This window comes from Protopterus annectens, chromosome 6.part0 (assembly GCF_019279795.1).
Source record: "Protopterus annectens isolate FY-2018-M chromosome 6.part0, PAN1.0, whole genome shotgun sequence".
Taxonomy (NCBI): Eukaryota; Metazoa; Chordata; order Ceratodontiformes; family Protopteridae; genus Protopterus; species Protopterus annectens.
The window spans coordinates 6,323,142-6,350,853 of record NC_056737.1 but is presented as its reverse complement, the minus strand read 5'-3'; the positions used below and the strand labels follow the sequence as shown (position 1 = coordinate 6,350,853).

Below are 27,712 nucleotides of genomic sequence, written 5' to 3'. Positions count from 1 at the left end.
TATCCTTTCTGGGTACCAGAAAAAGTCTTGAGTAAAATCCTTGTCCTTGCTCCTGTGATGGTACCTTTTGAATAGCTCTCATATCCATGAGTGCTGTAATTTGTTTTTGAGCCTCTGCCCATTGATTTGGTGGCAGATTTGGCATTCCTTTTGACCTTGGCAGAGTGTGAAAGTGGAACCTGTAACCTTGAAATACAATGTTGAGAACACATTTGTATTTGGTGATCATTTGCCAATTGTGGTAGAAGAGTGCCAGTTTTCCTCCCAAGGGGGCTGCCAAGAGAGATTTGTTTGGCAGCTGTAGTGGGACGTCATTGGAGCTGCTTTTTATATGGTTGGGGCCGGTCTTCCCCTTCTTTCTGGCCTGATGCAACCCATTGTCGAGGCCTGTAAGGACCTTGTGTTCGACCTCTACCTCTTGGACGTCTGTATCTTCCCCTTTGAGGTCTGCCTGTAATTGGAAAGGACCAATTCTTAGTTGGCCAGTTTCTGCTAAATATAGGAGGCTGAACCTGTAAGAAATCCTTTACCGTTTGCATAGATTTTGCCTTATCCTCCATTTTCTTTAATACCTCTTCTGCCTTAACTCCAAATAACACATCCTGCTGCAAAGGTGCATCCAGTAATTTTGCTTTAATATGATCTGGTAACGTATGTTCTTTTAACCAAGCATGTCTTCTAATGACAGAGCCTGTAACTGCTGCTCTGCAGGAGGAATCTAGAGAATCAAAACCACATCGCAAAGTATGCTTTCCCACTTGGTCAGCTGCATGCAATAAATCCTGCATTTATTTAAAATTAGGGGGATCCGATTCTGGAAGCATTTTTTGTTTTAACTGAGACAGTAAAATTTGCTGATATTTTAGCATGTGAAACTGGCAATTTAAGGTTCTCATTGCTAAGGTTGCAGACGTATATACTTTCTTTCCCCATCTGTCTAATGCTCTGGAATCTCTGTCAGAGGGAACTGGCTGATGAGGCCTTAACCCCTTTGGGTCCCTGAGAAATAGTTTCAGGGTCAGCTACAGGGTTTTTATACAGAAATTTTTGAGATTCAGGGACTCTGTAGTATCGGTCAGATTTAACAGGGGCTGGAGGTAAGGAATCAGGATTTAAGCTGGATTCAGTATACACATCATCCACAATATCTAACACTGGCAGAATAGCAAGGGGTCTGTGTTGAGGCAATAAAAGGAAGTTTCTGAGCCTTTTCTTGGATTCTGAATAATCCTGGCCTTCCCAGTGGAAATGCTCCCTCATGGTATGTAGGGTTTCCCCAAAGGAGTAGTCCTCAGGTGGTGAGGCTGATGGAATTGATTCATCAGCATCAGAATCCTCATAAGGGGGTAAGGAGTATCCTAGGTCTGAGGATGAATCAGAAGAGATGGACACCTGGTTGGATGAGTCATAGTCTGCATCCTGTCTAGGCCTTTTATCAGGAGGGGGATGGGACCCCCTGATCAGAGTGATTAGGTCTTCGGCCATTTTGAGCATTTGTTTCTTAGGCATGTTGTTTATTTGATTTTAAAGGAGGCTTAGACTTAGCTGAGGTTTAATGCTTAACTGAGTAGGTCTAAAGACACCCTCTGAAGCTGTGGGTTGCTCAGTTACTTCGGATCCCTCTGAAGGGTTAGTTTCGGTAGGCTGAATAACTTGTGCGTCCGAAGGCCCAGCCATCTCCACATGGGAGTCAGAGGCGGCCTGTGGTTCTACAGAAGCGGTCGTCAGGGGCTGCGAAGGCACCTCGCTGAAAACCGGAGAGCCGGCAACTGGCCTAGAAGAGGCTTCGTCGTCAGTTCTGGGCCTCGGATGCCTATCCTTGTCTTTGCGCTTTTTGTGTATTCCGGTCGTCGGAAGTTCCAACGGCATGGTATAATTGAATTTTCTACCAAAATAATGTTGGGCAAAACCAAACTGAAATTTAATAGTGCGCTTGTTAAACGACATTTAATAGTGCGCTTGTTAAACCTAGCACAAAACAGACAACCAGTGACGTTGTGGTCTGGGCCTAGGCATGGGATACAATAGGAATGGAAATCCTTATGAGGTATTTGCTTCCCACAAGAAATGCAGTTATTAACTTTTACTGACATCGGTCTGAGGCAAGAAAAAGTTTCCCCAACGGGGTACTTAGCTTTGTAGAAGACTTCGGTTCTGGATTCGGAATGAAAATCCTCAGGAGACTGCCGACTGGCACTTGCGAACTGCTTTTGCTTCGGGCACCGCGCGGCAAGAAAGACTGAAGAAAATGGTGTCGGCTGCATCTTATATACCCCTGTCGCACTGACGTCAGGGAGGAGGCGACAGCAACTGACGCCGGACCAAGACTTTGGAACTCAGGCCAACTTGGGAACCGCCTGACGGCAGGATAACCTAAGTGTAATGACTGCAGCAGTGTAACACGATGAACATCAGAACACACTGTTCAAAGACCCTGAAGATTTTTTTTTTCTTAAGCAAGGCTTGAATAAAAAGCAGTACAGATTTTCGCTGACTGTCCAGACTTTTTCCTCATATTTTTGGTCTGTTTCTCATAAAACTGTGTTTTTCTGGCAAATCATTGAGGACTGAAGTCAGAAAATAATGGCAGACATTTGAGCTTTAGACTTCATATCCTTCAGAAAATTCATACCAATGCAAAATCTGTTGTTCTATCAACTTTCTAAGTTTGTAAGAGCAAAATTTAAAAGGTCCCTATTTTTGGGCCTTTGTCCCCCATTATATGTGGCTTTGTCCAGATTTCTTGCTTTAAGTGTAAGAGGTTGAGAGGTGTGGGGGGTGTAAGAGGGAGGTAGAGGGTGTATGTGTGTGTCATACCTTTCAACTGTACAGATTTTCACAGAATGTCCAGACTTTTGCCTTATATTTTTGGTCTGTTCCTCATAAAAATAGTTTTTTTTTTTTTTGACAAATCTCAGAGGGATGATGTAAGGATTCGTTACTAAATACTGACATGCATCTGAGTTTCAGACTTCATATCCTTCAAAAATGCATTCTAATACAAATCCTGCCATTCTAGCAACTTCCTACGTTTATAAGAGCAATATTTAAAATGTGTCCCTAGTTTTGTGCCTTTGTCTCCCCACTATGACATGCTTTGTCCAGATTTCTTGCTCTAAGAGGTTGAGAGGTATGGGTGTGTGTGTTTGTTTAAGTGGGAGAGATTTATATATACCCCTCAACTGTCCTGTTTTTTGCAGAATGTTCAGATTTTTGCCCCATACTTTTGACTATGCCCCATAAAAAAGATTGAAGTTGCTATATAATGAGAGACATTTGAGTTTTAGACTTCATATCCTTAAGATTAGAAAAATGCATACGAACACAACTCCTGTTATTTGAGCATTTCTAAGTTCATGAGAAAAAGAAGTTATGTCTTACCATAACATTCCATCTGTATTGTTGATCCTCGTTCAGTCATTACGCATGGGTATCGGTTCCGACCTCGGAACCGAGCCGGCCATTTTCCAAGCTCGAGTCAGCTACAAACTCTCGAGCTAAACTCTTACATAAAATCCCCCGCTCCCTGATGCCTCAAATTGAGTTTGCAAGTCAAAAGATGGTAGAGGCTACCTCTGGTCAAATGACCTAAGAGAACCGGATGGTGAGATCCACTAGAAGCCACAGAAGGGGGAAGGAAGGAGGGTCGTAATGACTGAACGAAGATCAACAATATCCTTACGCATGGGACAGTCCCCAGCTACCTCTATTCCTGGGTGGCTCTCATGGAAGGACATTCCTGAGCACCATAGAACCAAAAGATGCTCTTCCCCTGGAGGCCAAATCCAATTTGTAATGATTGATGAAGGTATGAGGCGTTGCCCAAGTTGCAGCTGCACAGATGTCATGTAAAGAAGCTCTAGCATGGAAGGCAGCAGGAGTTGCCACCGACCTTGTCGAATTAGCCTTCATGGTAGTAGGCAACGGAATATTACGTTGTGTATAAATGAAGGTTACACAGTCTTTCAACCATCTAGCTAATGTGACCTTAGCAATAGCAGATCCTAATCTAGGTCCAGAATAGGCCAAAAATAATTGGTCAGATTTACGAGAGGACCTAGTCCTGTTTAAGTAAAAATGGATTTGCCTGTGAATATCTAGGGTATGTAGGCAATACTCTCCTCTGTTTGAATGATTGGGAAAGAAAACTGGCAATTCACTGGTTTGATTAATAGACATTTCAGAGATGACTTTTGGCAGAAATGAAGGATTAGTTCTCAAAGACACTCTATCTCTATGAAAAATCAAGTATGGACTCTTGATGCATAAAGCTTGAAGCTCAGAGATACGTTTGGCAGAAGTAATGGCGACCAGAAACAAGTTTTTCCATGACAAATATTTGAGGTTGCAAGAAGAAGCTGGTTCGAAGGGTGGCATTGTCAGAGCTTGTGGAACTAATGATAGATCCCATGGTTGAACAGGTTCTCTAAAAGGTGGCTTCAGATGATTCACACCTTTTATGAAGGTCTTGCACAATGTGTGCGACATAAGAGAGGAGTCTGACACCCTCATGGAAATTAGATATTGCAGCCAAATGAACTCTAATGGTACAGGCCGATAGACCCGATTGAAAAAGGTCGGCCAGATATTCTAGTATTATCGACACGGTGCTGAGAAAGGATCTACTTGTTTTTTTTTTTTCAGCCAACAGGTAAATCCTTTCCACTTGCTTAGATAAGTAATTCTAGTGTAAGACTTATGAGATACAATGAGAATGTCACGTACTGGTAAAGAAAGATCATTCTGCCTGGCAATTAAGGGAATTGGAGTAGCCAAGCTGTGAGCTTCAGGCTGTCCAAGCTGGGATAAATCAGGTTCTGCGGATGTGAGATCAACTCTGGGGTTGGATGGAGAATCCATGGTCGATCTAGTAGATGAGGTCAAAGGAAAGAGAACCAAATCTGATGAGGCCAATATGGTGCAATGAGGATCATCACCTTGCTCTTCAACCAACGGGCTTTCTTCAGAAACTGGGGAATGAGGGGAAAAGGTGGGAATGCATAAAGAAGACCCGACTAGAGCGTCCCTGAGTGGCTATCCAGGAGGGGGAATCAGGGCAAAGTAGCTGCTGCATTTGTAGTTGGTCAGAGATGGGATGCAGCAAGGACGGCGCCAGCGGTGGAAGATCTCCGCCGCTATCAAGGGATTCAGGGACCACTCGTCAGGTTGTAGAATGCACCTGCTGAGTCTATCTGCTATAATGTTGAAACTCCCGGGAATGTGTGTTGCTAGACGAAAACGGTTGGTAGCCATCGTCCATTGCCATATCCTCATGGCCTCTCGACAAAGGGGGTATGATTTGGAACTACCTTGTTTGAATCGCAATCGTCCCAGATGGCAGCAGGGGATGGAATGTTTGCAACGCCAGAAGCACCGCCCTCAGCTCTAGAACATTTATATGCAGTTAGGCCTCTAAAATTTGGACTAAGTGCCTTGGACTGTCTGTCCCTGACATAGCCCCCCCCCCCACCCCATCAGGGAGGCGTCCGTGGTCACTGTGGCCTTGGGTTGCTGGGGGGAGAAGGGGCGAGACCATTGTGATGGATTGTGCGTCATCCACCAATTTAAATCCTGTTTGCACCTGTGGGTTACTCGAATCTTGGCTGAGAAAGGATGCTGAAAAAGATACCAGTAGCCATTGTAGAAACCTCATATGAAACCTGGCCAGGGGGACAATGGTGATGGAGGCTGCCATGGAATCCAACAGCTGTAGGACAGAGTGAGCTGTGGATTTTTCCCTTGAAAGGATTGGGATCAGTTGTTGCTTTATCCTTAGAGTTCTGTGCTCTGGAATGGCAGCTCTGCAGTTCTTTGTATCCAAGATAACCCCTATGAATTCTGTGGACTGAGATGGGGTGAGACTGGATTTTTGCCAGTTTATGGTTATGCCTAGCCTTTGTGCAGCAAGGAGAGAGTATGCCAGGGCTTCTTCCAGTAGATGTCTGGTGAGGGCAGAAATGAGCCAGTCCTCTAGGTATGGAAACACCTGGAATCCTTGTAGTCACAAGTGAGCTGTGAACACACTGGGGGCTATAGAGAGTCTGAAGGGCAGTACTCTGAATTGATAGTGACTGGCTCCCGCACGGAAGTGCGGGAATCTCCTTGATGGCCTGTCCACGTTTATGTGGTAGTACGCATGTTGAATATCTATCGAGCACATCCAATCGTCTTTTTCCAAAAGCGGGAGGATATACTGTATTGTGACCATCTGGAATTTTTGTAGTCTCACAAACTTGTTCAGTACATTGAAATCCAAAATTGGTCTCCAGTCCCCGGTTTTCTTTTGCACCAAAAATAGGCTTGAGTAGAATCCGGATCCTATCTGGTCTGGAGGGACTATTTGAATGACTCTCTTTCTTAGCAGCTTTTTTATCCCTAATGCTGCTTCTTCCCTTTGACTGGGTGGAACGTCGGGAAGGCTTTTTGAAAGGACAGGACAAAGATCGAAGGGGATGTGATAACCTCTGGTTATAATCCTTTGTACCCAAGAATCGGTGGTGATGGTTAGCCAGGCAGTAGAGTACAAAGAGAAACAATCCCCAACCACCTCCAGAGGGAAGGAGTTGGGCCGCTCTTTAGGAGCGCTGGTAGGATTGGCCAGGTAAAGAGTCCCTGGAGCCCTGGTTATGCAGACCACCTCTGCCCCGAAAGGAGTACCTTCCCTCTGAGTTTCCCCCTCTGTCTCTAGGGGAGAACTCGGCCTGTGTGTCACGGAAAGGACCCTGAGATTTCTTGAACCATATTTTCCCATTCTTTTGGTTTCAGACACCTACAGCAGAAGGGGTCTTACCATCCTATTCAAATCTGTCCAGTGTGCTTTTGACTTTGGGTCCAAACAACGAAGAGGCCTTTAAGAAAGGAAGCATTAAAGGGTTCCGCAAAATTGCACAAGCGCATCCAGGCTTGTGGTCTCAAGACCACAGCTGAACCCGCCGCTCTAGCTGCTCCTTCTGATGCGTGAGATATCAGTCGCATAGAGGAGTTAGATATTGACTCAATGGTGGCCAGCTGAGAGGCCACTTTGTCACGGACCTCATCAGACACGGCACTAGCCAAGGTTTCAGAGAGCTCGTAAATCAGATCCCTTTGAAGCCTGGTAAAGTGTGCCATATAATTCAGGGATCTGACAGTAAAGGTTGCTGATGCAAAGGTGCGCTTCCCTATCCTGTCCAGGGCCCCGGGACTCTTTGTTAGGTGGGTGGATAGTCTGTCTTTCTTCTTCCGCCAGATCCTTTTTTGTTGTGGCCGCCACCACCACAGCATCCATAGGAAGACCTTTAGACCAATGAGGATCCGTAGCAGGAGGGAACAAAATCTTATCTGGCCTCTGGGGAATAGCCTCGACGGTGTCAGAAGCCTTCCATGCACACTGCATGATGAGCCGGACAAGTTCATCGGCAGGTGGAGTAACCCAGGAGGTAGAGGGCCAGGCACAAAAGGCCTGCAGGAACACATACTCCTCAGAGGTCGGATTAGAGGGCTGCTAGTCACCTCTCTGTTTAAGGATTTTGAGGATATCACCAAACGATACCTCAGAGGGTGACCAAGGGGATCTTTCCCCCTCATCAAAGTCTGTGTCTTCTGTGAGGGACTCCTCTGTGGAGTCCATGTGCTTCCTCTTACACAAACTTTTCCGGTTGACTTCCTCAGGGGGAGAAGCTGGGGAAGACAGCGGAAAAGGGGTTTCCTGTGGGAATATGTCCTGAGGCCCTTGCACCCGGTGTCCACTAGGTGCGACTTGTGAAAACAATATACCAGAGGAGGGCGGGGGGATAGACAACACAGTATCACCAGCAGAAGTCAGAGCCTTCTCCATCAGTTGAAAGGCTGGTCCACCTGAAGAGGGTTGAGTGTCCAGGACCGGGGTCACCCCTACACTAAGTGGCTCAGCTTGGTGACTCGGAGTCCCCGGATGGCTGTGGAACAGCAAATTCCAAGTGTCACAACTGTCATCCTGGGTCATAGCAAAACTCTCCTGCCATGAAGGCAGCTGCGGTTCCTTAGTGAGATCCATAAAAGGAACCGCAGAGGGGGAAGACTGTGCTATATCAATGGACTTCAAAGGCAATTAAGGAGGAGAAGAAGAAGGGGGTCTTTGGAGATGGGTGATCACCTCCCAAGGAAGGATAGGTCCTGGGGGGCGGGATACCTCTGGCCAGAAGCACTTGATCCACAAAACACAACACGTAGTGTTCGGAAAGGCTTCTAGTGGACCTCACAGAGAGTGACTGAGAAACAGGTCTGTCCACAGAAGAAACAAGCTCGGTGCCCACCTCACCAGTCTGCACAGAGAACAACGGTGCCGAGAGAGACTGGACTACGGGTGTCTGCACCGAGGTAATCATCGATGCTAAGGTCATGGTCTGCACTGAAACAAGGATCGGTGCTGAAGTGGTTGCTGGTACCAAAGCTGGAACCCACAAAATTGGAGCCAATAACTGAGGCGTTGGTTCTGAGTAAGACGTTGGAGCAGACGTGGTCAAGGTCTGCGCCGACTGGATGGTCGATGTCAATGCAGTAGTCGTAATAGCCTGAACCGAGGAGCCCCTCGGTGCCGATATAGTAAAGGCTGAAGGAGAAGACAGAGCCGAGATCACTGATGGTGCCGAAGGTCTAGGCACCGACAGCACTGGGGCTGACTGAGTGAGCTCCAAAGCAGAAACTTTAGCCTTTTTAGGTCTTGGTTGTCGGGAGTCCCCAGCCGGGGATGAAGGCAAGGACTTGGCCTTAGTACGACATCCAAAATTTTCTTATTGGTTCTAGGAGGGGTTGAAGCCTCCGACCCCGAAATAGCCTCTGAAAAGGGAGATTTGAGAAGTCCCTTCAGCAACAATTTATTTTTCCTTTCCAACAAGGTTCTGTTAGAAAACTTTTTTACAAATAGCACAGGGTGAGTCAACAGATAAGTGGGACACATCCAAGCAATAAACGCACAAAGAGTGTGCATCTGATGTAGGTAATTTGTGTCCACAATCAGAACACCTTTTGAATCCTGGACTACTTTTCTTATCTGCCATGACAGAAAAAAGGGGACAGTAGAAAGGGTACCAGCAATGGTACAAAAGAATACCTGAAGGTATGAAGAAAGGAAGAGATTATCAATGATGGTAAGGGAGAAATACCTCGCGGTAAAAGGTGCAGAGTAAAGAGAAGAAAACTCAAGAAAATATGGTCGCTAAATGCGATAGGGTAAGAGACAACAAAATAGAAACTTTCCTGACAGAAAACGTTATATATATGACTAGTCTGACAACAAATATCTATACTTAGCTCAAGAGAAGCAGCTTGACACAACCGAATGGCAATGCGGCAAACAAAATCTGGGGTAACAGGGAGAGGGGGATTATGGGTAAGAGTTTAGCTTGAGAGTTTGTTGCTGACGGGAGCTTGGAAAATGGCCAGCTCAGTTCCGAGGTCAGAACCAATACCCATGCGTAAGGAATGAACAAGGATTAACAATATCAGATCAATATTTATAATCTGTCCCTTTATATTTTAGATTTTATCCAGATTTCTTGCACTGAGAGGTAGAGGTGTGTGTGTGTGAGAGAGTGAAATGCCCTAGTCAGGGTTAGCAGGTGGTTAGTAATTTGCTTAGGCTCAAACCCTGTACCTCAGCTGCAGGAAACAACAGCAAACAACAGCCTGAATTCTCTCTACCCCAACTATCAAGCTGCATTTTTCAAGGAACTGAGTTTCAGGTGCATTTATCAAGGAATTTAGTTTCAACTGCATTTTCAAGGAATTGTGAGCTTCAAGGAAAGAGAAGTTTACTGCTGCTCATGCTAAATCTGTTTACAACGTGCAACTGTTTTGTTTAGCAAACGGTATCACTATTGTGGCATAGACTTTCAAAGCAGTGTTAGTAGCACAACAGTTAGCATACTTGAATTTTGTTGCAGAAGGCTGTGGATTCTACTCCCACAGCACGTAGCTGGATTGTGGATATTGTGCTGTATTTTAAGGGGGTGGGGTACTGCAGTCCTGAGTTTGTCCTCCTTTGGATAAGATACCTAGTAACTATGAACCTGTTTTCAATTTGCCACCAAATCCCTACGCAATATTATTAGCTTACCATTTTATTAATTTAACATAGTAGGTAATTTATTTTTCAATGGCAGCAGGCACTGAATTTGAAGATGAAGCACTGAAATATAAAGTTGTTTACTAGCAGCAACCTTTTCATTAGTTACACAGCTCTTTAATGTGGAATTATTCAGATGACTTACTTCTGCAGAAATTGTGAATACTGAATGATATTGATGGACTGTAATGACAGAAGTTTGACTGCCCTTTTATGGTTTAAATGTTCTGAATTGGGCAGTTTTGTCATTAATGGTTCATATTTTTTGTTTCATTGCTTACTGGAAAAATGTTCAAAACTATAAATATAAAACACGCTCTAACAAGTAAGTGGTGCTGTCTTACACAAGCGATATAATTTAATTATTATATATTATAATTTTACAATCAGGAAGGTGAATCAAAAAACTTTTGCATGGTCCTAAAATGTGTGCAAGAGGCCTATGATTTGAAAACAGCCAAAAGGGAAACTTAATCTGCCACTGGCCAGATGCATTTTCTTTGAATGTGGGTTTCAATGCTGTTTCAGTGAATGTGAGTTTCAAAGGCAGAGAAGTTTTAATGCCAAGTCTGTTTTCATTGTGAGACTGTATTGCTTTGTTTACCAAATGTCTATCAGTGTTTGTGCTATAAAATTTGAAATAAAAGTATTACATTAAATCCAAATGTCTGTAATCATTGTAGAATTAAAGCAGAAAACAGAAAGCAGTACCACTGAGAGTTTTGAAGTTTGCACAATGTTTATGGCAACTGGGGAGAAATAGCCAAGTAATGGAGCACGGGAAGGGGATGGGGCTGAATGGGGTTGAACCAAATGCAACGTATGCATACTGCCACCTTTTTTGTTTACAAAAAAAGCAATGATAATACGTAATACATTCTTTGTTTAACATTAATTATTAATTAATATCAGTCTAAAACACAATCCAGAATATAGGGTTCTGCCAAAATATTTCCTTTATAAAAAATGTTCTCCAGCTTGCAAAGTTTCAGAACCACTGCTTTAGAGTTACACAGTTAAGGCTCATAGATTACCTATACATATATACATATATATTGGGTCTATATTAGAACAATGAAGTTTCAAAACTTCGAATGTTCTAATATCAACCCCTATTCAGCGAAAGCTGAAAACGTCGAACATACAGAACAGCTAATTTTTCCTAGGAAAAAAATTTGCCGTTCCAAAACACATACACACAACACAAGCACACCAAACAAACAGCAATCCACACACATACACCTAAAATCTTACACCTAACCCTACACTAAATTATACACACACTACTAACTATCCACTTACCTTAACCCAAACCCTAACCCTAAGGTCCGTCACTATCGTACACTCACCTCACCCGCGGCCTAACCCTAACTCACCTACCCCGCCCTAATTCTCACGTCCGCACAATCGCACACTTACCTGACCCGCGCCCTAACCCTAACTCACCTAACCCGCTCTAACCCTCATGTCCACACAATCGCACACATACCTAAGCCGCGCCCTAACCCTCACATCCACACAACTGCACACATACCTAACCCGCACCCTAACCCTAACTAACCTAACCCGCAATCAATCGCACACTTACCTGAACCCGACCCGTAATTTTCCACCACAGCACTGAAAATACCGAAGCAACAGAAATGGACAACAGAATTCTTTCCCTAGGAAAAAATTTGGTTTTCTGTTGCTTCAATATTTCCAGCTTTCCCTGTATAGGGGTCGATATTAGAACACTCAACGTTTTGAAACTTCGATGTTCTAATATAGACCCTAGATATATATATATATATATATATATATATATATATATATATATATATATATATATATATATGATATAGATATTTATATACATACATTTTATATATATATATATATATATATATATATACACACACACAATATATACACACGCACATACATTAACACAAGCAAAAGGTTATAAATCAAAGTGGAAAGGAATGATGAAACGGAGAAGATTGAAAATAAGAATTTTGGATGGAGGTCGTCAAGGAGAACAACAAGCATAATGAATGTTATATTCATAAAGTAGCAGAAAGTATTCTAAGAACTAAGCCAGTACAGTAACAGAGAAAGGAAATTTTGCCAATAGGGATGACTGCAAGTAAGGGTACAGAAAATAGGCAAGATGGGTTGGAATTTACTTGAGAAAATTGGCGAAGGAACCAAGGCACTGGGAACAAATATCTAGAGAGGGAAAAGTAATAAAGTAGGATGAGACTAAAGATAAGTCTGGACTGTAAGTTAGAGACTGCCTTCCAACTAAGGGCTGATACAGAGTATATGAAAAGAAATGGGGATGGGGAGTGTGCAGTGAAAGACTAGCTCTGGTAGAGCTTTCAGTTGTTAAAAAATGGATACTTAGTAGGGCATATAAAACAATGCATGATAACTATGAGAATCGATGAGGGGAGATTAGAAAAGATTGGGAAGAGATACTGGAAAGGCAGTTTACAAAGGGACAATGGCACAGCATCTGCATTGTGGCCAAGTATGGAACAAAGTCCAGAATGTTTAGGATATTTGCCTGGAAGTATTCCTAAAGGTATTTTTAAGAAAATCCAAGAAGAATTCAGAGAAATTTTCCACAGGCAGACAGCAATGCTGGATGTGTGATGGGAATGATAGAGGTAAGTGCACTCTCAAAAAAACATGTTCCCAGTGGGTTGGCAGACTTTAAAAATTCCCTACAAAGTACTTAATCAGAAATGTTTGGGGAGTAAATGGTTGTAACTTAGGAAATGATTCTTTTGTGCTGGGGCACAAGTTCTGAACTGTCTAGTCATTGTAAGGTCTTACTCAGTTTAATGCTACTGGCTGCCAAAAAATAAATTGCTAGAAAATGGAAATAGAAATTTAAACCAACTGTAATTGAAGTACTGAATACTGTAACGGAAATAAAACAACTGGATGTGAAGGAACAAATTACATAGAAATAAATATAATGGTGCTGTGGCAACAATGCAACAGAAGAACGTTCAGGAAAAGGAGTGAGGTTTATGGGAATGCAGGAACTGAGCAATTTACATAATGCTAGAGTGAATGAAAACATGTTAAAAAGAAAACATCCTGCATGAAATAAATGAAAATGTAACTAAGGTTTCTCTTCTTTTCTATTAATGTATGCACATCTACGTCATTATGCAAACTGTCATTTAATAAAAATGTTTAAAATAACTTTTGGTCTTTCTGCATAGAATTCCCTTATGTTCTTGCACCAATACTGAGGTATAAAATGAACAGCTTCATACACTGCAGGCTACACTCTCCTATACTGACATGCTTCTAGTCCACAGCTATGGAATTTAAGGCAACCTTGTGCCTCTCATGGAAGTCCCATTGCTTTCTAGTTCTGGCAGAAAGACTAAAGCCTGCCAACAGCTAATCTCATTTGTCTTCTAAACATTTGGTCGCAATGATCTTCAGAATGCACCCCTGCATTTACTATTACTTTTTTTATCAAAACTGACCTTTCAGGAAAATCAGTCAGGTTGAATCTTGAGGTAAAGAAATAGTGATTTTCCCTTCTGCCAAATATAAGATGAAACTGCGTGGATTAGAGAATAAATACAGTACTACTATACAAATCAATCACTCAGAAAGTACTCTTGGAAATGGCTCTGATGTTAACATTGTCAGTCGTTCTGTGTTTGGATTACTGGGCTCTATTAGCTGTTCCTATCCCACCTTAAACCCACACAACAAAGCATTATTACCATGCCTCATCTGGACTGTTTGGCCATGTTCTGGTCATCTTATAAAACAGGACATATATTAAAAAAAAAGAAAAAAATAGAGTGAAAGGAAAGTCACAACATCCATACACTTGCCTAATATGGTAACAGACTTATCTTGAGCTACACAAGAAATAAAATGTCAAAGCTCCTTACAAAGCAATGAGGCATAGACCATTTCTAGGACTACATGCTATACAGAACATCTAAATGCCATAAGAAAATACAATGACAAAACTTTAGGTAAATACTACTGCTCAAAAATGTGGTTCATAACATAGCAAGCGTTCTTTAAAGTGTGGAAGGTGTTGCACTTTTCCAGAACATATTACTAAAGTCTTAGATTTAACAATATTAAATTAGTCAGTTGACTATAACATGGAAAATACACTAAACTACAGGACTTCTACAATCAGACAGGTTAAAAATATAGGAGTTTCTAGGTTAATATTTGAGTACTACTCTGAGTTAAACTACGCACAGTTCACTACTTGGTATGCATGCTCTGTCATTAAGCTATGCCCTTTACTAAATATGGAAAAGTGAGTGCAGTCACTTTCTTTATGTAATACCAGTACACCTAATATAGCCACTATAAACAGCTAAATATGACCAATGCTTCTTCTTTTTACACAGAACTGTGTAAAATAATATAATTGTTCTTATCCCTGTTCTTGCTTAGATTGGGCCATACACAAAACTTTTTGAATTCTTACTTCTGGCTCCTTCTTTTCTTCATCCAGGTTAACAGTACTCCAGCCCAAGTTCTCCTCTGTTTCTGATTCAGAATCACCATTGCTGGATTTGTCATCATCTTGGTCAATGTTCTAAATGAAGAAAAAGGACAATAACATTCCAGCCTACAACCAAAACATTGCTAAATAAAGCTAATGCTACATAACTAACAAACAAAACAGGAGTATGTTTTGACTCTGCTAGGGCAAAGGAATTACTTTCACATGTGATATTGATAGTTCAGGTTGAAGATTGGTCTATGATCACTGACGTGTCACAGTTTTTGCAGGATGACACTATCTGTGTGCAGACAGATCAAGCACTCATTTAAAATGATGTTCTACATAGGTTTGAAGATATGCTGCCCCAGGTATCTAAACATCATGACAAGTGGGTAAATTCTGCAGTTTCTTTTTAGACTCATGGTAGTTACCAAACCATCCCCTGTAAGAAGATAGGAAAAATTATCCATGCTGAAACTAGATCCTCCCTACAATTTGCTGGGATGTATTAAAGCACTGATCGTTGCATCTCTTTGACACAGAAGAAATGTATTTAGCAGTCACTGCCATAGGTGTCCAAGGGTGCACATCCCTTGATTTACTTAGGACAAATTAGTGTTCACTGTAGGGCTGGTACCTATATCTTCATTAATTTGCACAGATATGAAAAGAAGGGGCTGGTACCCAGACAAACCCCAAAAATGGACTAGTTAGCTGTCTAAGAGATAACATGTATATAGCAAGTAAAATCTTAATTCTACTCGGATGGGCAGGATAATCTACACACCATCTGCCTAGAGTATTGAGAAGAAAACAGGAAATGCTTTGGCTTACCATGTACTCATCTTGTTCTTCACGGTTTCCAGACAATCCATATGTAGGGATTTCACCAAGTGTTCGACAAAATTCTGAAGTAGCATTAAAGACAATGGCACCTTTACTTTCAACATCTTCAGGCTCTTCATCACCTTTTGGCATTAGCTTCTTTACAATGTTGACAACCTGGAAGGAAAAACAGTGCAATCATATCAAAAAAAGAATGATCAGGAAATATTTGGCAAAGAGAAACTTTGCATTCCTCATCAGAGTCACTAACTTTTCTGCCCATGTACTGCATACCTGCAAGTCAAAACAGGAGCTGGGATCAGCACAAGGGGACCTAGCTTGGGTCTATATTATTTCATCAAACTCCCACATTGTCTTACAGTATTTCACTGAAAATGCAGTTCATTGAACCCCCCCCCCATGGGGTGGGTTGCACCACTCACACCCCACACTAATTTTATATACCACCTCCGAAATCACACTACATTTGGGAAAGGGCAAACTTCCTGGTCTCTACACCATGATGCAATCTCAGTCAGAATGGTTCGATGAACGGCATTTCCAATGAAATACCATATGACAGTGTGGCCGTTTGATGAAATAGGGACCCACAAGTAATAACTGGAGATGGATCAGCACAAGGGGACCTGGCTTAACTAATTCTATTTTAAAGCTATTTTCCATGCCGGCTAGCAGAATGTCAAGATTACTGGACCCTAACACAACAAATCTCCTCTAACTGACTAACTTGTGCTAAATAATCCAAGCAAACTACGGTACATGTCATCTTAAACTTAAATGTTGTGCATTAGCAACCCCCTTTCAATTTTTTTCAGTGTTTGGGAACAATGATACAAAATGGTGTTAGCATGCCACATGTGTATTCCTGTACACATCCATATGTTTTTGCTCACACACAGTATTGCTGGCAGAGGAAGACATGTCAGTCTAATCACCATTAGTTTGCCACCAGAATTTTTGCAAATTGTACAGCTGCCATCTCCTCTCCTCTTCCTCAAAGTGTCCCATTCCCCCAAATGCATTTCAAGCCACAGCTCAGAATCCACTATGTCAAGTTCATTCTGCACATTCCTCACTCTCCCTGGGAAGTAGAACACACTTTGACCTATCTTAAAGGTATCTCCTTTTTGCAACTGATGTACTTTCCATCTTTATCTTTTCCTTCACTTATTTCCACCTCTTTCAGTCTCCTCTTGAGGTCTTACAAAAAAGGTTGGCACGCATAATGCAGGATGCTGACAGATTAAAAAAAAAAAAAAAGACCGGAAATTCAGGAGAAGAGCAAATCTCAAACATCACACTTCTCCTTTTAATATTTTTGCAGAGTCCCCCTAGGGGGCATATATTGGGAAAATCGGGTTATACTGGCTAGGCTTGTTAGGGATCTTAAGCTGTTTGCCTATTAATCTCCAAGTGGCATCATCCTGTAATTATCTGAGCTGAATGTCAGATATCACCTCCTTGCCCATCTAACCATCTTCTCTAAATATCCCTAGATGACATCTGTTTACAACTCATCCTGCGCACTATTTACAGTAGTAGCAGCTCATTTCATTTCTGTAATACTCCCCCCACTACTAAGCACCTGACAGCACTCCCACAGACATGAAGGTATGAGTTTAAGTAAGCCCAACCTCCCAGACTGCTGTCTTCTTACAGTCACTACTCATTAACTCACTTCATCTTGTCTACATGATGTCCCACACACCTTAGAGATATCACTTTCTTCTGTCATGAAATGTATATTTGCTTGCTACCATACACTACTCTATCCTCTGTGTCTTAGTTCTCCTGTTGCTTCTGTTTTCCGTCTTCATACTTTTTCTCTTGTTGACCTAGGCTACTGCAATAGCTTATACCTTTTCTTGCCCTGACTGACTTACTTTCTACAAAACAAAGCTCTGATCTCATCCTTCATTACTGCTGTTCTCATCACTCCCCTTCTCTGTTCCTTAGAAAATAAATCTCTGCTACACCTTCCCTGTATCTCCTTTACACTAGCTTTTTTCACAGACACATTTTCAGTCTTATTTTCCGCCTTCCTAGTGTACTCATCCTCTGTTTCTGGTGAACTTTGTTCTGTTACAAATAAATAAATAAATTACAGCATGTACTAGTCACATAACACTTTCACTCACCACCAATTCACCAATATAATCAGTAGTGCAACAGGTAATACACTCACCTTTTGGTGCAGAGTGATGTGGGTTCTGTTCCCACACTAGGTAAACTGACTGTTGACACTGCAGTGCAGTGTAAGGAAGGTAGCTACATTCTTGACTGTGCCATCCTTCAAATGAGACATTAAACTGATGGACCATCTGCTTGAGATGGTGATATCTCAAGTGAATATAAAAGATCCCATGGCATCTACCAAAAGAGTAGGGGTCCTTTATTTACATACAAAAAGAACTCTTATTTACAACGTATTTCCATACCTACAAATGAACAAATATACAGATATACAAATATATTTACACATATTCATAATTTTCTTTACAATCACACTAAACTTTCATCTCTATTAACCCCTCACTCCTTGTTCCATAACCATCATCCTATTTTACTTAATATTGTTGCTAAAATCCATTTACCATTTAAATATGTTGCTGTCTTTCGGCTTTTCCCAGTTAGGGGTCGCCACAGCGGAACTCCAGTCTGCTAATGATTGGCAGCAGATTTTCATGAATGCCGAGGTGCCAGCTCGACGTTCAACCTTCAACGAAGGCACGGCCATTTACGCATGTCTTTTGAACGCCCACCCAACTGCGGGGAGGACATATAGACTCCACACAGAAGGCACTCCCCGCACTCCAGCCGAGAATCGAATGGGAGAACCTCTTGCTGTGAAGCAACAACGCTACAGCTGCACCACCGCAGAATTCTTTCATTCCACATAACCTATAGGACATAAAATAACTTAACTATTCTTTTAACATTTCTTATTTCTATTCTTATAATATCCATATTTAATCATACCCATGTCTATTTTATCCACTTCCATCTCTTCGAAAACATCTTGACATAGTTTTCCCCATAACTCTTTTACTCATTTCCATTTCAAAAACGCATATTCCTAAGTTGTTTTTTCTTGACAAATGTGAAAATGTTCTATCACTTTTCTTTTTATATAGCGTATTTCCTTTTACTGGTAATTTATCTATTACCAGTCTCCACAAATATCTTGACATTCTACTTTATGATTACACCATTTGCTTTTTGTTTTTACAGCTTTAACATCTGTCAGATCCTTCCCATGGTTTTACATAGTAATGTTTTATCATTACATTCTTATACCATACATTTCTTTTTTCTTCATCAATTTTATTTTCCACAAAAATACTTTTTCTTGGTAACATCTTCTGTCTTCATTTATATACACTTTTGCACTTTTTTACCATACTGCCAAATTTATCATACTTGTATTTACATAGTTTTACTTCTAATCTCTCATCTTTTTCATTATTCCACTTTTAACACTCTGTACAAATTTAATAAAGCAGCATATACCACTGGGTTAATTAACTCTAAACCTCCTTACTCTTTATTTACATACAAAACTTCTTTTTTTTTTTTACCAGGTTTAATCTAGAACCCCATATAAATGAAAAATAAGTATTTGCAATGACTCCTTTTCAAATACTGCTGGCAACACAAACACACTTGCTAACTTCTGCGGACGTGCCAACTGGAGATGCTAGGGTGGCTGCCGACACTGTACCCACTGAAGTCACCAGTTCCTCCGGACGTCCCTCAGCCTCTAGAGTGGTAACTGGTGGGATGTCAAACATCGGGCAGCAGTAGTAGATCTTGAAACCTTGGCCTTCTTTTTAGGCAGCTCCACCTAGACAGCCGGTTCAGTATCCATATCTAGGGCCAGGCAATTATGTCGTTGATTCTCACAAACAATTTAAGGGCTGCCAGATGACTGTGTAGGATTTTAGGGACAAATGACTGACAGATATTGCAGGTCGTGGGACTGGCCTAAGCAGAAAAGGCAGAGTTCATGAACATCTTTGTGCTGAATTTGCCAACCACACTTACATTTTCCCTTCCTAGATGACATCAGCTGTTAAAAGAGCAACAGCAACCTAAGCCTTTTACAAAAATAAAGAAGATTCCCCAATGAGGTACTTATCTGTATCCTCTTCCAAAGTGCAGAGTGGAACGAGCAAGCAGACGTTCGACTGCAGCAGAGAAGTTCTGAGGTCTGTGTGTGCGGATGTCACATTTATGGCCCACAGTTTATGGCCCTGCATGTGATGCATCATGCACCTGACAGCAACCAGGCTTAAACTTTGGTAGAGGAGCCAGATGTTCGGGTTGCCTTAGGCGGAGGATCCCACAAGTGAAAATATCGCAACATGAGAACAGAAGGACGTCTGGAATTCTTAACCCTTCAGGTGTTACACACACAACCTTCATTTTATAATTTATATCACATTCATAACTAATGCAAAGAGTATAGAACTCATTGGGCATCCCTGTGTTACACCACTGTGTTAACCAGCCATGTACAAGTATTTTTACTTTATTATTACTATATGCTGACATACATAATTTACTAATTGTCTCACTTGCATTATATTCTTTCATTATTACCCATAAAATTTCATGTTCAATTGAATCAAATGCCTTATTAATGTCTCCTATCATGATTTTCGCTTCTTCTTTTCTAGTCATAATGTCAGCCACAATTTCTCTATCATTAATAATTCTTGACAACGCTTCCGCTTTATACTACATATACCATCTTCCATAAAGTACAGTTTTGTACCTACCATAAATGTAGATGTCCGATAGGAATGCATCTGCAGTCCTTACAAATGGGTTGTCCTGTCGTCAGGCAGCCCTTCGATCGGCCGGATTCCAAAGTCTGGGTCTGGCCTCGGCTGGTGTCGCACTTCACCCGACGTCATAGCTGCAGTTATTCGGGTATAAAGGCATCAGCCGACGCCATTTTCCTCAGTGTTTCTTGCCCCAGATGCCAGGTGCCCTCTTGGAAGGCTAAATTTGGATAAATGCCAATGATTCCAAATAGTAGAGAGCAAATACAAAAAATAAGCATGTATGTACATATATACAAACAAATACACCATAATAGATTCCCCCAGCTAGCTATAAGATGGGCAAATACCCTAGGAGCACCACAGAGGGAAGGCGGGTGGGTAATCCTGACTGCAGATGCATTCCTATCGGACATCTACATTTATGGTAGGTACAAAACTGTACTATGTCCTTCAAGGATGCATCTGCAGTCCTTACAAATGGGTAGAATACCATAGCCAAATTGGGGGAGGTGGACAAATAAAGTTATGGTGTAGTTAGGATCCCTTGCAAAACAGCAGTGGCAAAGCCTGCTCGGGATCTAGAGTATAAAGGTAAATTATAATGCTTGGCAAATGTATGCACGGAGCTCCAAGTAGCAGCTTCTAAAATGTCCTTGGTAGCCACTTCTCGTAAGAAGGCTGTGGTAGTGGCTGTTGCCCTTGTAGAGTGAGGCCTGATGTTCTCTGGAGTTTTCTTTCCATGGTAGGAGTAACAAAATCTAATGCAATTTCCTATCCACTTGGAGATTGTCTGTTTTGAAATTGCTTTTCCTTCCCTTCCCTTCCTGTTGCATATGCTACCAGTAGCTGGTCAGTTTTTCTATTGCCCTTGGTCCTGTCCAGGTAACAGCGTAATTGTCTATGTACATCCAAGGTATGTAGCAGTCTTTCTCCCCTGTTCTGTGGGTTAGGGAAGAATGTAGGTAGGTGGATAGCCTGATTTAAAGAAACTCTGGAAACCACCTTAGGCATAAAGGAAGGATTTGTTCTCTTGTTCTTCTTGCTGAAGTGATTGCCAGCAGGAAAACAGTCTTCCATGATAAGTATTGCAATTCTGCTGTTGCTGCTGGTTCGAAAGGAGGAAGTGTCAATTTTTCTAGCACAAAGTTCAAGTCCCATGCTGGTAATGGTGGCTTCCTAGGAGGCTCTACATTTTTAATTCCTCTCAGAAACTGTCTGAGCAGAGGATGTGAGAAGACAGGAGGATCCAAGTCGTATTCTGCTGAAATAGCTGATGCATGAATCTTGATGGAGGAATAGGACAGGCCTGTGTGGAAGAGCTCTGCCAAGTATTCCAGAATGTTGGCTATGTTTACCAGTGACACATCATCTCCTTTTTCAGTACTCCAAATGAGATATCTTTTCCATTTTGCTGAATAATTTTTTCTTGTTGAGGGTCTGCGAGCCTCAAGGATAATGTCTTTAACCCTTTGGGATAAATTTGGGTTAATTGGTCTTATGCAATGTTCCAGGCAGTCAGCTGCAGAGTTTTCAGGCTTGGATGCAGATTGTTGTAGTTGTTCTGTGTTAACAGCAAGGGAACCAGGGGTAGTGGCCATATTTACGAGACATGCTCCTCAGTAATGGGTACCAATGTTGCCTTGGCCAGTCTGGAGCTATCAGAATGATCCTTGGACGGTCCTCTTTGATCTTCAATAGCACTTTGTGCATCAAAGGAAGTGGTGGAAATGCATATGCTGTCAGGTTTTTCCAACTGAAGGATAGGGAGTCCACCTTCCAAGCAAGTGGGTGGTACGTCCTTGTGCAGAATTTCTTTAGTTGGTGATTGCGTGGGGATGCAAATAAGTCTATTTCTGGGAGTCCCCATTTTCTTGTAATGGTTTTGAAGATGTCGGATGCAGCATCCATTCGTGGGCATCCGTGGTAGTCCTGCTTAAAATGTCTGCTAGGATGTTTTCTTTTCCTGGTACAAAATTGCTTTTAACTGAATGTTGTAGCTCAGGGCCACATTCCAGAGATCCAGTGCCATCCGGCAAAGAGGATACGAGTGTGTGCCTCCCTGTTTGTTGATGTACCACATAACTGTGGTGTTGTCTGTCCTTATCATCAATAGACCTTCCTGAAGGAATGGTCTGAATGCCTGAATTGCCAGTTTTACTGCCAGCATTTCCTTTAGATTTATGTGTAGGTGCAGCTGGTTTTGAGACCATAAGCCTTGTATGCACTTGTCCAGCATGTGTGCCCCCAACCGAGGTCTGAGGCGTCTGTCGTGATGGTTTGGCTTGGTTGAGTACTGTGAAAAGGCAATCCTGTGTTTGATTGACAAGCCTGAGCCCACCATAGGAATTCTTGCTTCAGGCATGGAATAATGGGAATCTGGGTTTCCAAGCTGTGCTTGTGTTGAGACCATAAATTCCTTAGGTACCACTGTAGTTTTCTCATATGCAGTCTGGCATGAGGAACCAATATTATGCAGGATGCCATGAAGCCCAAGGCTTGCAGAACTTTTCTTGCTGTCAGATGGTTCTGTTTTGTTAAGGCCAAGAAGTAGAGAGGTAGCTGCTCCTGTTTTTCTACTGTTAGGAATGCCATTTGCCTTGATGTGTCCAACTCTGCACCCAAAAAGGTTATTCTCTGGGATGGTATCAGTCTTGACTTTTTTAAAATGACTGTGTATCCCAGGGCTTGTAGCAGATAAATGACCCTTTGTAAATCTTCTGCTAGCTTGTTTTCGTTGTCCGCTTGTATCAGGCAGTCGTCCAGGTATGGGTAGATTTGGATTCCCTGAAGCCTGCAATGAGCAATTACTGATGCCAGGCATTTCGTGAACACTCTGGGTGCAGTAGATAAGCCAAAGGGCAATGCTGAGAATTGATAATGCTCTGATCCTGCAAGAAATCTGAGGTATCTTCTGCAGTTTGGTCGTATGGGGACGTGCAGGTATGCCTCCTTGAGATCTAGAGTCACCAGCCAAGACTCCTTGCCCAGCATGGGAAGAAGCTGCTGTAGGGTCAACATTTTGAATTTTGGAACAATGAGGAAAGTGTTTAAAGCGGACAAGTCGAGAATAGGTCTCCATTTGCCTTCTTTTCTTGGTACCAGAAAGAGTCTGGAGTAAAATCCCTTCCCCTGCTCCATAGATAGTACCTTTTCTACAGCTCTCATCCTTAATAATTGGGATATTTGTTTAGTGCTTCTGTCTTTTGATTTGGAGGTAGGTTTGGCATTCCTCTCTTCCCTGGTAGAGTATGGAAGTGAAACCTGTAACCTTGGTCTATTATCTGTAAAATCCACTTGTCTCTTGTGATGTAATGCCAGTTTGTCGTAAATAAGGCTAGCTTCCCGCCTAAGGGTGCTTGCAGTTGTTCCCTGGTAGGCGGTGCCAGAGCCAAGTCACTGTGACTGACCTGTAGTTGTGGTGGTGGCTGTGTCTGTGCCTCGCTGGTTGTTGCCCTGCCACTGACGTCCTCTGTAAGCACCCCTGGATTGGCTTCTGCCTCTTGAACGCCTATTCCTGCCTCTCTGAGTTCTGGAGGAGTCTGGAAAGGACCAATTCTTGGAGGGCCAATTCCTGCTAAACCTCGGAGGTTGGACCTGTAAGAAATCTTTTACTGTTTGGACAGATTTTGCCTTCTCTTCCATCTTCTTCAGTACTTGTTGTGCAGGAGAGCCAAACAAATTGATCTTATCCATAGGAGAATCTAATAGTTTTGATTTGACATGGTCTGGTAAGGCCTGTTCTTTTAGCCATGCATGCCTTCTGATGACTGTGCCAGTCATGGCTGATCTAAAGGAAGCCTCCAGTGCATCATAGGGAATGGTTACTGACTTGTTGAATGTTATGTACCATTTCCTGCACATATTTTTTGTCTACTGTTTCATCTGAGGACACTTTTTTGGTTAACTGATCTAGCAAAAATTCTTGATACTGCATCATGTGAAATTGACAGTTCAAGGCCCTAGCTGAAAGAGTAGCAGAAGTGTAAACTTTTTTACCCCATCTCTCTAAGGATCTGGATTCCCTTTCAGAGGGAGGGTTTTGGCAGAGGTGGCTGCTACAGCCTTAGGTCCTTGGGAGATAGTCTCTGGATCTGCAAGGGGAGCCTTATACAAGTGGTAATGTGTGTCCGGGACCCTGTAGTATCTATCGGGCTTAACAGGGGCCGGAGGCAGAGAATCAGGAGCAGTACAAGCATCATTAAATGCATCATCTACAACAGAAAGAACTGGAGGTACGGCTAAAGGCCTATGTTGTGGTAAATGCAGAAAAGTTCTAAGCCTTTTTCTGGAATCTGAAAAATCCTGGCCCTGCCACTGAAATTGTTCCCTCATAGCATGCAGGGTTTCCCCAAAGAAAAATTCCTCAGGTGGAGAGGCAGAAGGAATGGACTCTTCACCATCAGAGTCTTCATAAGGGGAGTATGGGGCCTCTGGAGGGTCTGTATCATTTGAGTCATCAGAGGAATCATCTGTAGACACTGGCTCAGGGGGCTCTGCTCTAGGCCTCTTCTCTGGAGACGGGTGAGAGGCCCTGTCTGGTTGAGGTTGGGATCCTCGGATTAAAGAAATGAGATCCTCTGCTAAACTAAGCATTTGTGAACTAGAGCTAGGCCTGTGAGAGGGGGGCTTAGCAGGCACAGATTTAGTAGTTTTAGCTGCTTTAGCCCTGGCAAAGGCCTTAATGGACATGGCTGCAGGTGGCCTAGCAGCTCCACGTGCAGGGGTTGAAATATCCAAGGGAATAGTGTCTGATAATTCCTGAGAAACTGTAACAGCAGGTGGGATATCAGAAGCCGATTCCACGAGGTTGGAAGAGGCCTCGGCAGAAGGAAAGTTTTCGGCTGAAGGAGGAACCGCTTGCTCGGTTTCAGCCGAAACCGAGACACTCACGGTTGGCTTAACAGCGGTTTCGGCCGAAACCGCGGACCGCGAGTGTCGGTCCTTTTCCTTGCGTTTTTTAGATATTTGCGAAGTCGGAGGATCCGACGGCATAATATAAGCAAAATCGGAGCCGAAAAACTCCTCAGCAAACTCCGACCGACGTCTAAGCGTCCGCCGGTTAAAAGAAGCACAAGCTAGACAAGCTGCGACGTCGTGGTCTGGGCCTAGACAAGGTAAGCAGTAAGAGTGGAAATCTTTATGAGGTATTTGTTTCCCACAAGTTAAACAGTTATTCACTTTTTCTGACATCAGCTGAGGCAAGAAAGAGTCCCCAACGGGTACTTAGCTTTTAGAAGTCTTCGTAGTATTCGGTAGTAGTAATCTCTGGTTCTGACCGACCGGCACTTGCGAACAGCTTCTGCTTCGGGCGCCACGCGGCAAGAAAGACTGAGGAAAATGGCGTCGGCTGATGCCTTTATACCCGAATAACTGCAGCTATGGCGTCGGGTGAAGTGCGACACCAGCCGAGGCCAGACCCAGACTTTGGAATCCGGCCGACCGAAGGGCTGCCTGACGACAGGACAACCCATTTGTAAGGACTGCAGATGCATCCTTGAAGGACATCAGTTTTCATTTAAGTTTCAAATCTCTTTTAGGTTCATAGGTTCATACTAGGTTGACTGACCTTGTGGGCCATTTTAAGCCCAGCCAATTACCCCATGTGAGAATCAAACCTTGCAGCTTGTGTCTGTAAGGTAAATACCTTAACCACTATGCAAACCTCCCACCAATCTGTATTACTTTCATAAAGATTTTCTTAATCAGAATTATTCTATGCCATCGGTCTTCAGTTTTTTAACTGTCTTGTATCTTCCTTCTTCTGTATGAATTTAAGTATTCCACTATACAATTCTTTATACTGAAAACCTTCATTTAACCATTCGTTCAAAATCTTTAAAAAATATTTTTTTGCCAATCCCTTAATTTTATACACATTTCATACTCTGTTTGATCTAGTCCTGCAGCCAAATGTATATTTGCTTGCCCTAATACTTTATCTAGTTCATTTAAAGAAATCTCCTTTTCCAACTCTTTATTCTCTTTTTTTCTGTTTACTTTTTACTTTTCAAGCTTTTTTCACTACTGTCAATGGTATAAATTACAGAATGAAAAAAATCACACAACATTCCCTACTTATATGATAAAGTAAGAAAGTTACATGTTTTCAATTGATCAAGTTCAACCCAGCCTGTCTTAAAAACACAGTACATATATTATTTCTAAACATACAAGACACACAAAATAGTTGAAATGAAATACTCTGAACAGAAAATATTTTAAAAAGCAAATTCAGCTTTCATGTTTAAAACACAACTGATAGAAATCACATAATTGAGCTCTGGGGGTACACTGGCATTGTATTTTATTTACCATTTTAGTTCTTTATACTGCAAAAATAAATCTAAGTGTCCCCCTTTTTGACCCATTTCAACTTTTTCCATAGCCATGTATTTAAAATAATGTTCTGGGTGGTTTTTGACATGTTTTGCAAGTGCACTCTTTTCATCTAGCCTTGAAATGTCATACTGGTGTTGGTAAATCCTCTTTCTAAATGTCCCTTGGTTTTACCAATATAGAACATTTGACATACTTGGCAAACTGCCATATAAACCACCCCAGAAGTAAAACAGTAACCTTTAATAGTGGGTTTAATATACTGTCCAGTACCTATTCTTACACCTTCACTGTTTTGCCAAACCATTTCTTAGAAACACAGCCTTGAAGCACTGATGCTCTAGTTATTTTGTATTTTTATGCTTTTTTACATAGCTTTTAATATTGTAACTAGAACATTTTAGAAATGTACCCCACATTCTATACAGCCTCTGTGTTTTTTATATATATATATATATATATATATAGATATATATATATATATATATATATATATATATATATATATATACACATGTACATTTTTATACCTTAAGTATTATTATTTGGTGTATTGATTTTAACATGGAATTGATTGGTTGACACCATGATGTATCACTATTTAAATGAAGCAGAGAGGACTCTGCGAAAGCGCTCACATTTTTTTCTAAATAAAGAGTTACGTGCCGTGTGTATCCAGCGAGTTTTATTTTACTTATTGCTTCTTCATTATTATAAAATGTTTATGTCTATACCAGCTAAGAAAAATGGCAAAGGTGTTGTCAAAACTGACAGACATGGATCAATGTGGTGTTCTGGAAGCTAGGCAATCATTTGACATTAACAGAACAGTGATGATCCAGACGAAAGCAGAATGCAAGAAAATATCACTATTGTTGGTGGGTCTTAGTGCAGAGAAAGCATTTGACATAGTAAGCTGGGATTATATGAGTAGGGAAATGGGAGCATCTGTACTCCTTGATACAACTGTAAGGTTAAATAGGATGACATAAAGGACAGGAGGAAATAATTAAAATGGGAGGGTTCCTCCCTGATAAGTTGTGTTCTAATAGATGAACCAGGCAGGGGTGTCCTCTTTCCCCTTTGTTATTTGCTTTACATTTAGAGCTACTGGCAAAGAAAATAAGGAACTTGAAAAATGCAAGGATATAACTGCTATGG

The 27,712-nt window shown here is 41.8% G+C and overlaps 1 protein-coding gene across 1 annotated transcript in view; it reads right to left on the bottom strand.

Moving 5' to 3' along the window:
- Window positions 1-27,712, bottom strand: part of SART1 (spliceosome associated factor 1, recruiter of U4/U6.U5 tri-snRNP) — a 1,154,259-nt gene that overhangs the window by 398,095 nt on the left and 728,452 nt on the right. The window contains exons 13-14 of the mRNA XM_044073787.1: window positions 15,414-15,581; window positions 14,559-14,669 (exon numbers count right to left, since the gene is read on the bottom strand). Of these exons, the coding sequence (XP_043929722.1) occupies window positions 14,559-14,669; window positions 15,414-15,581 (279 nt within the window). The remainder of the gene's footprint in view (window positions 1-14,558; window positions 14,670-15,413; window positions 15,582-27,712) is intronic.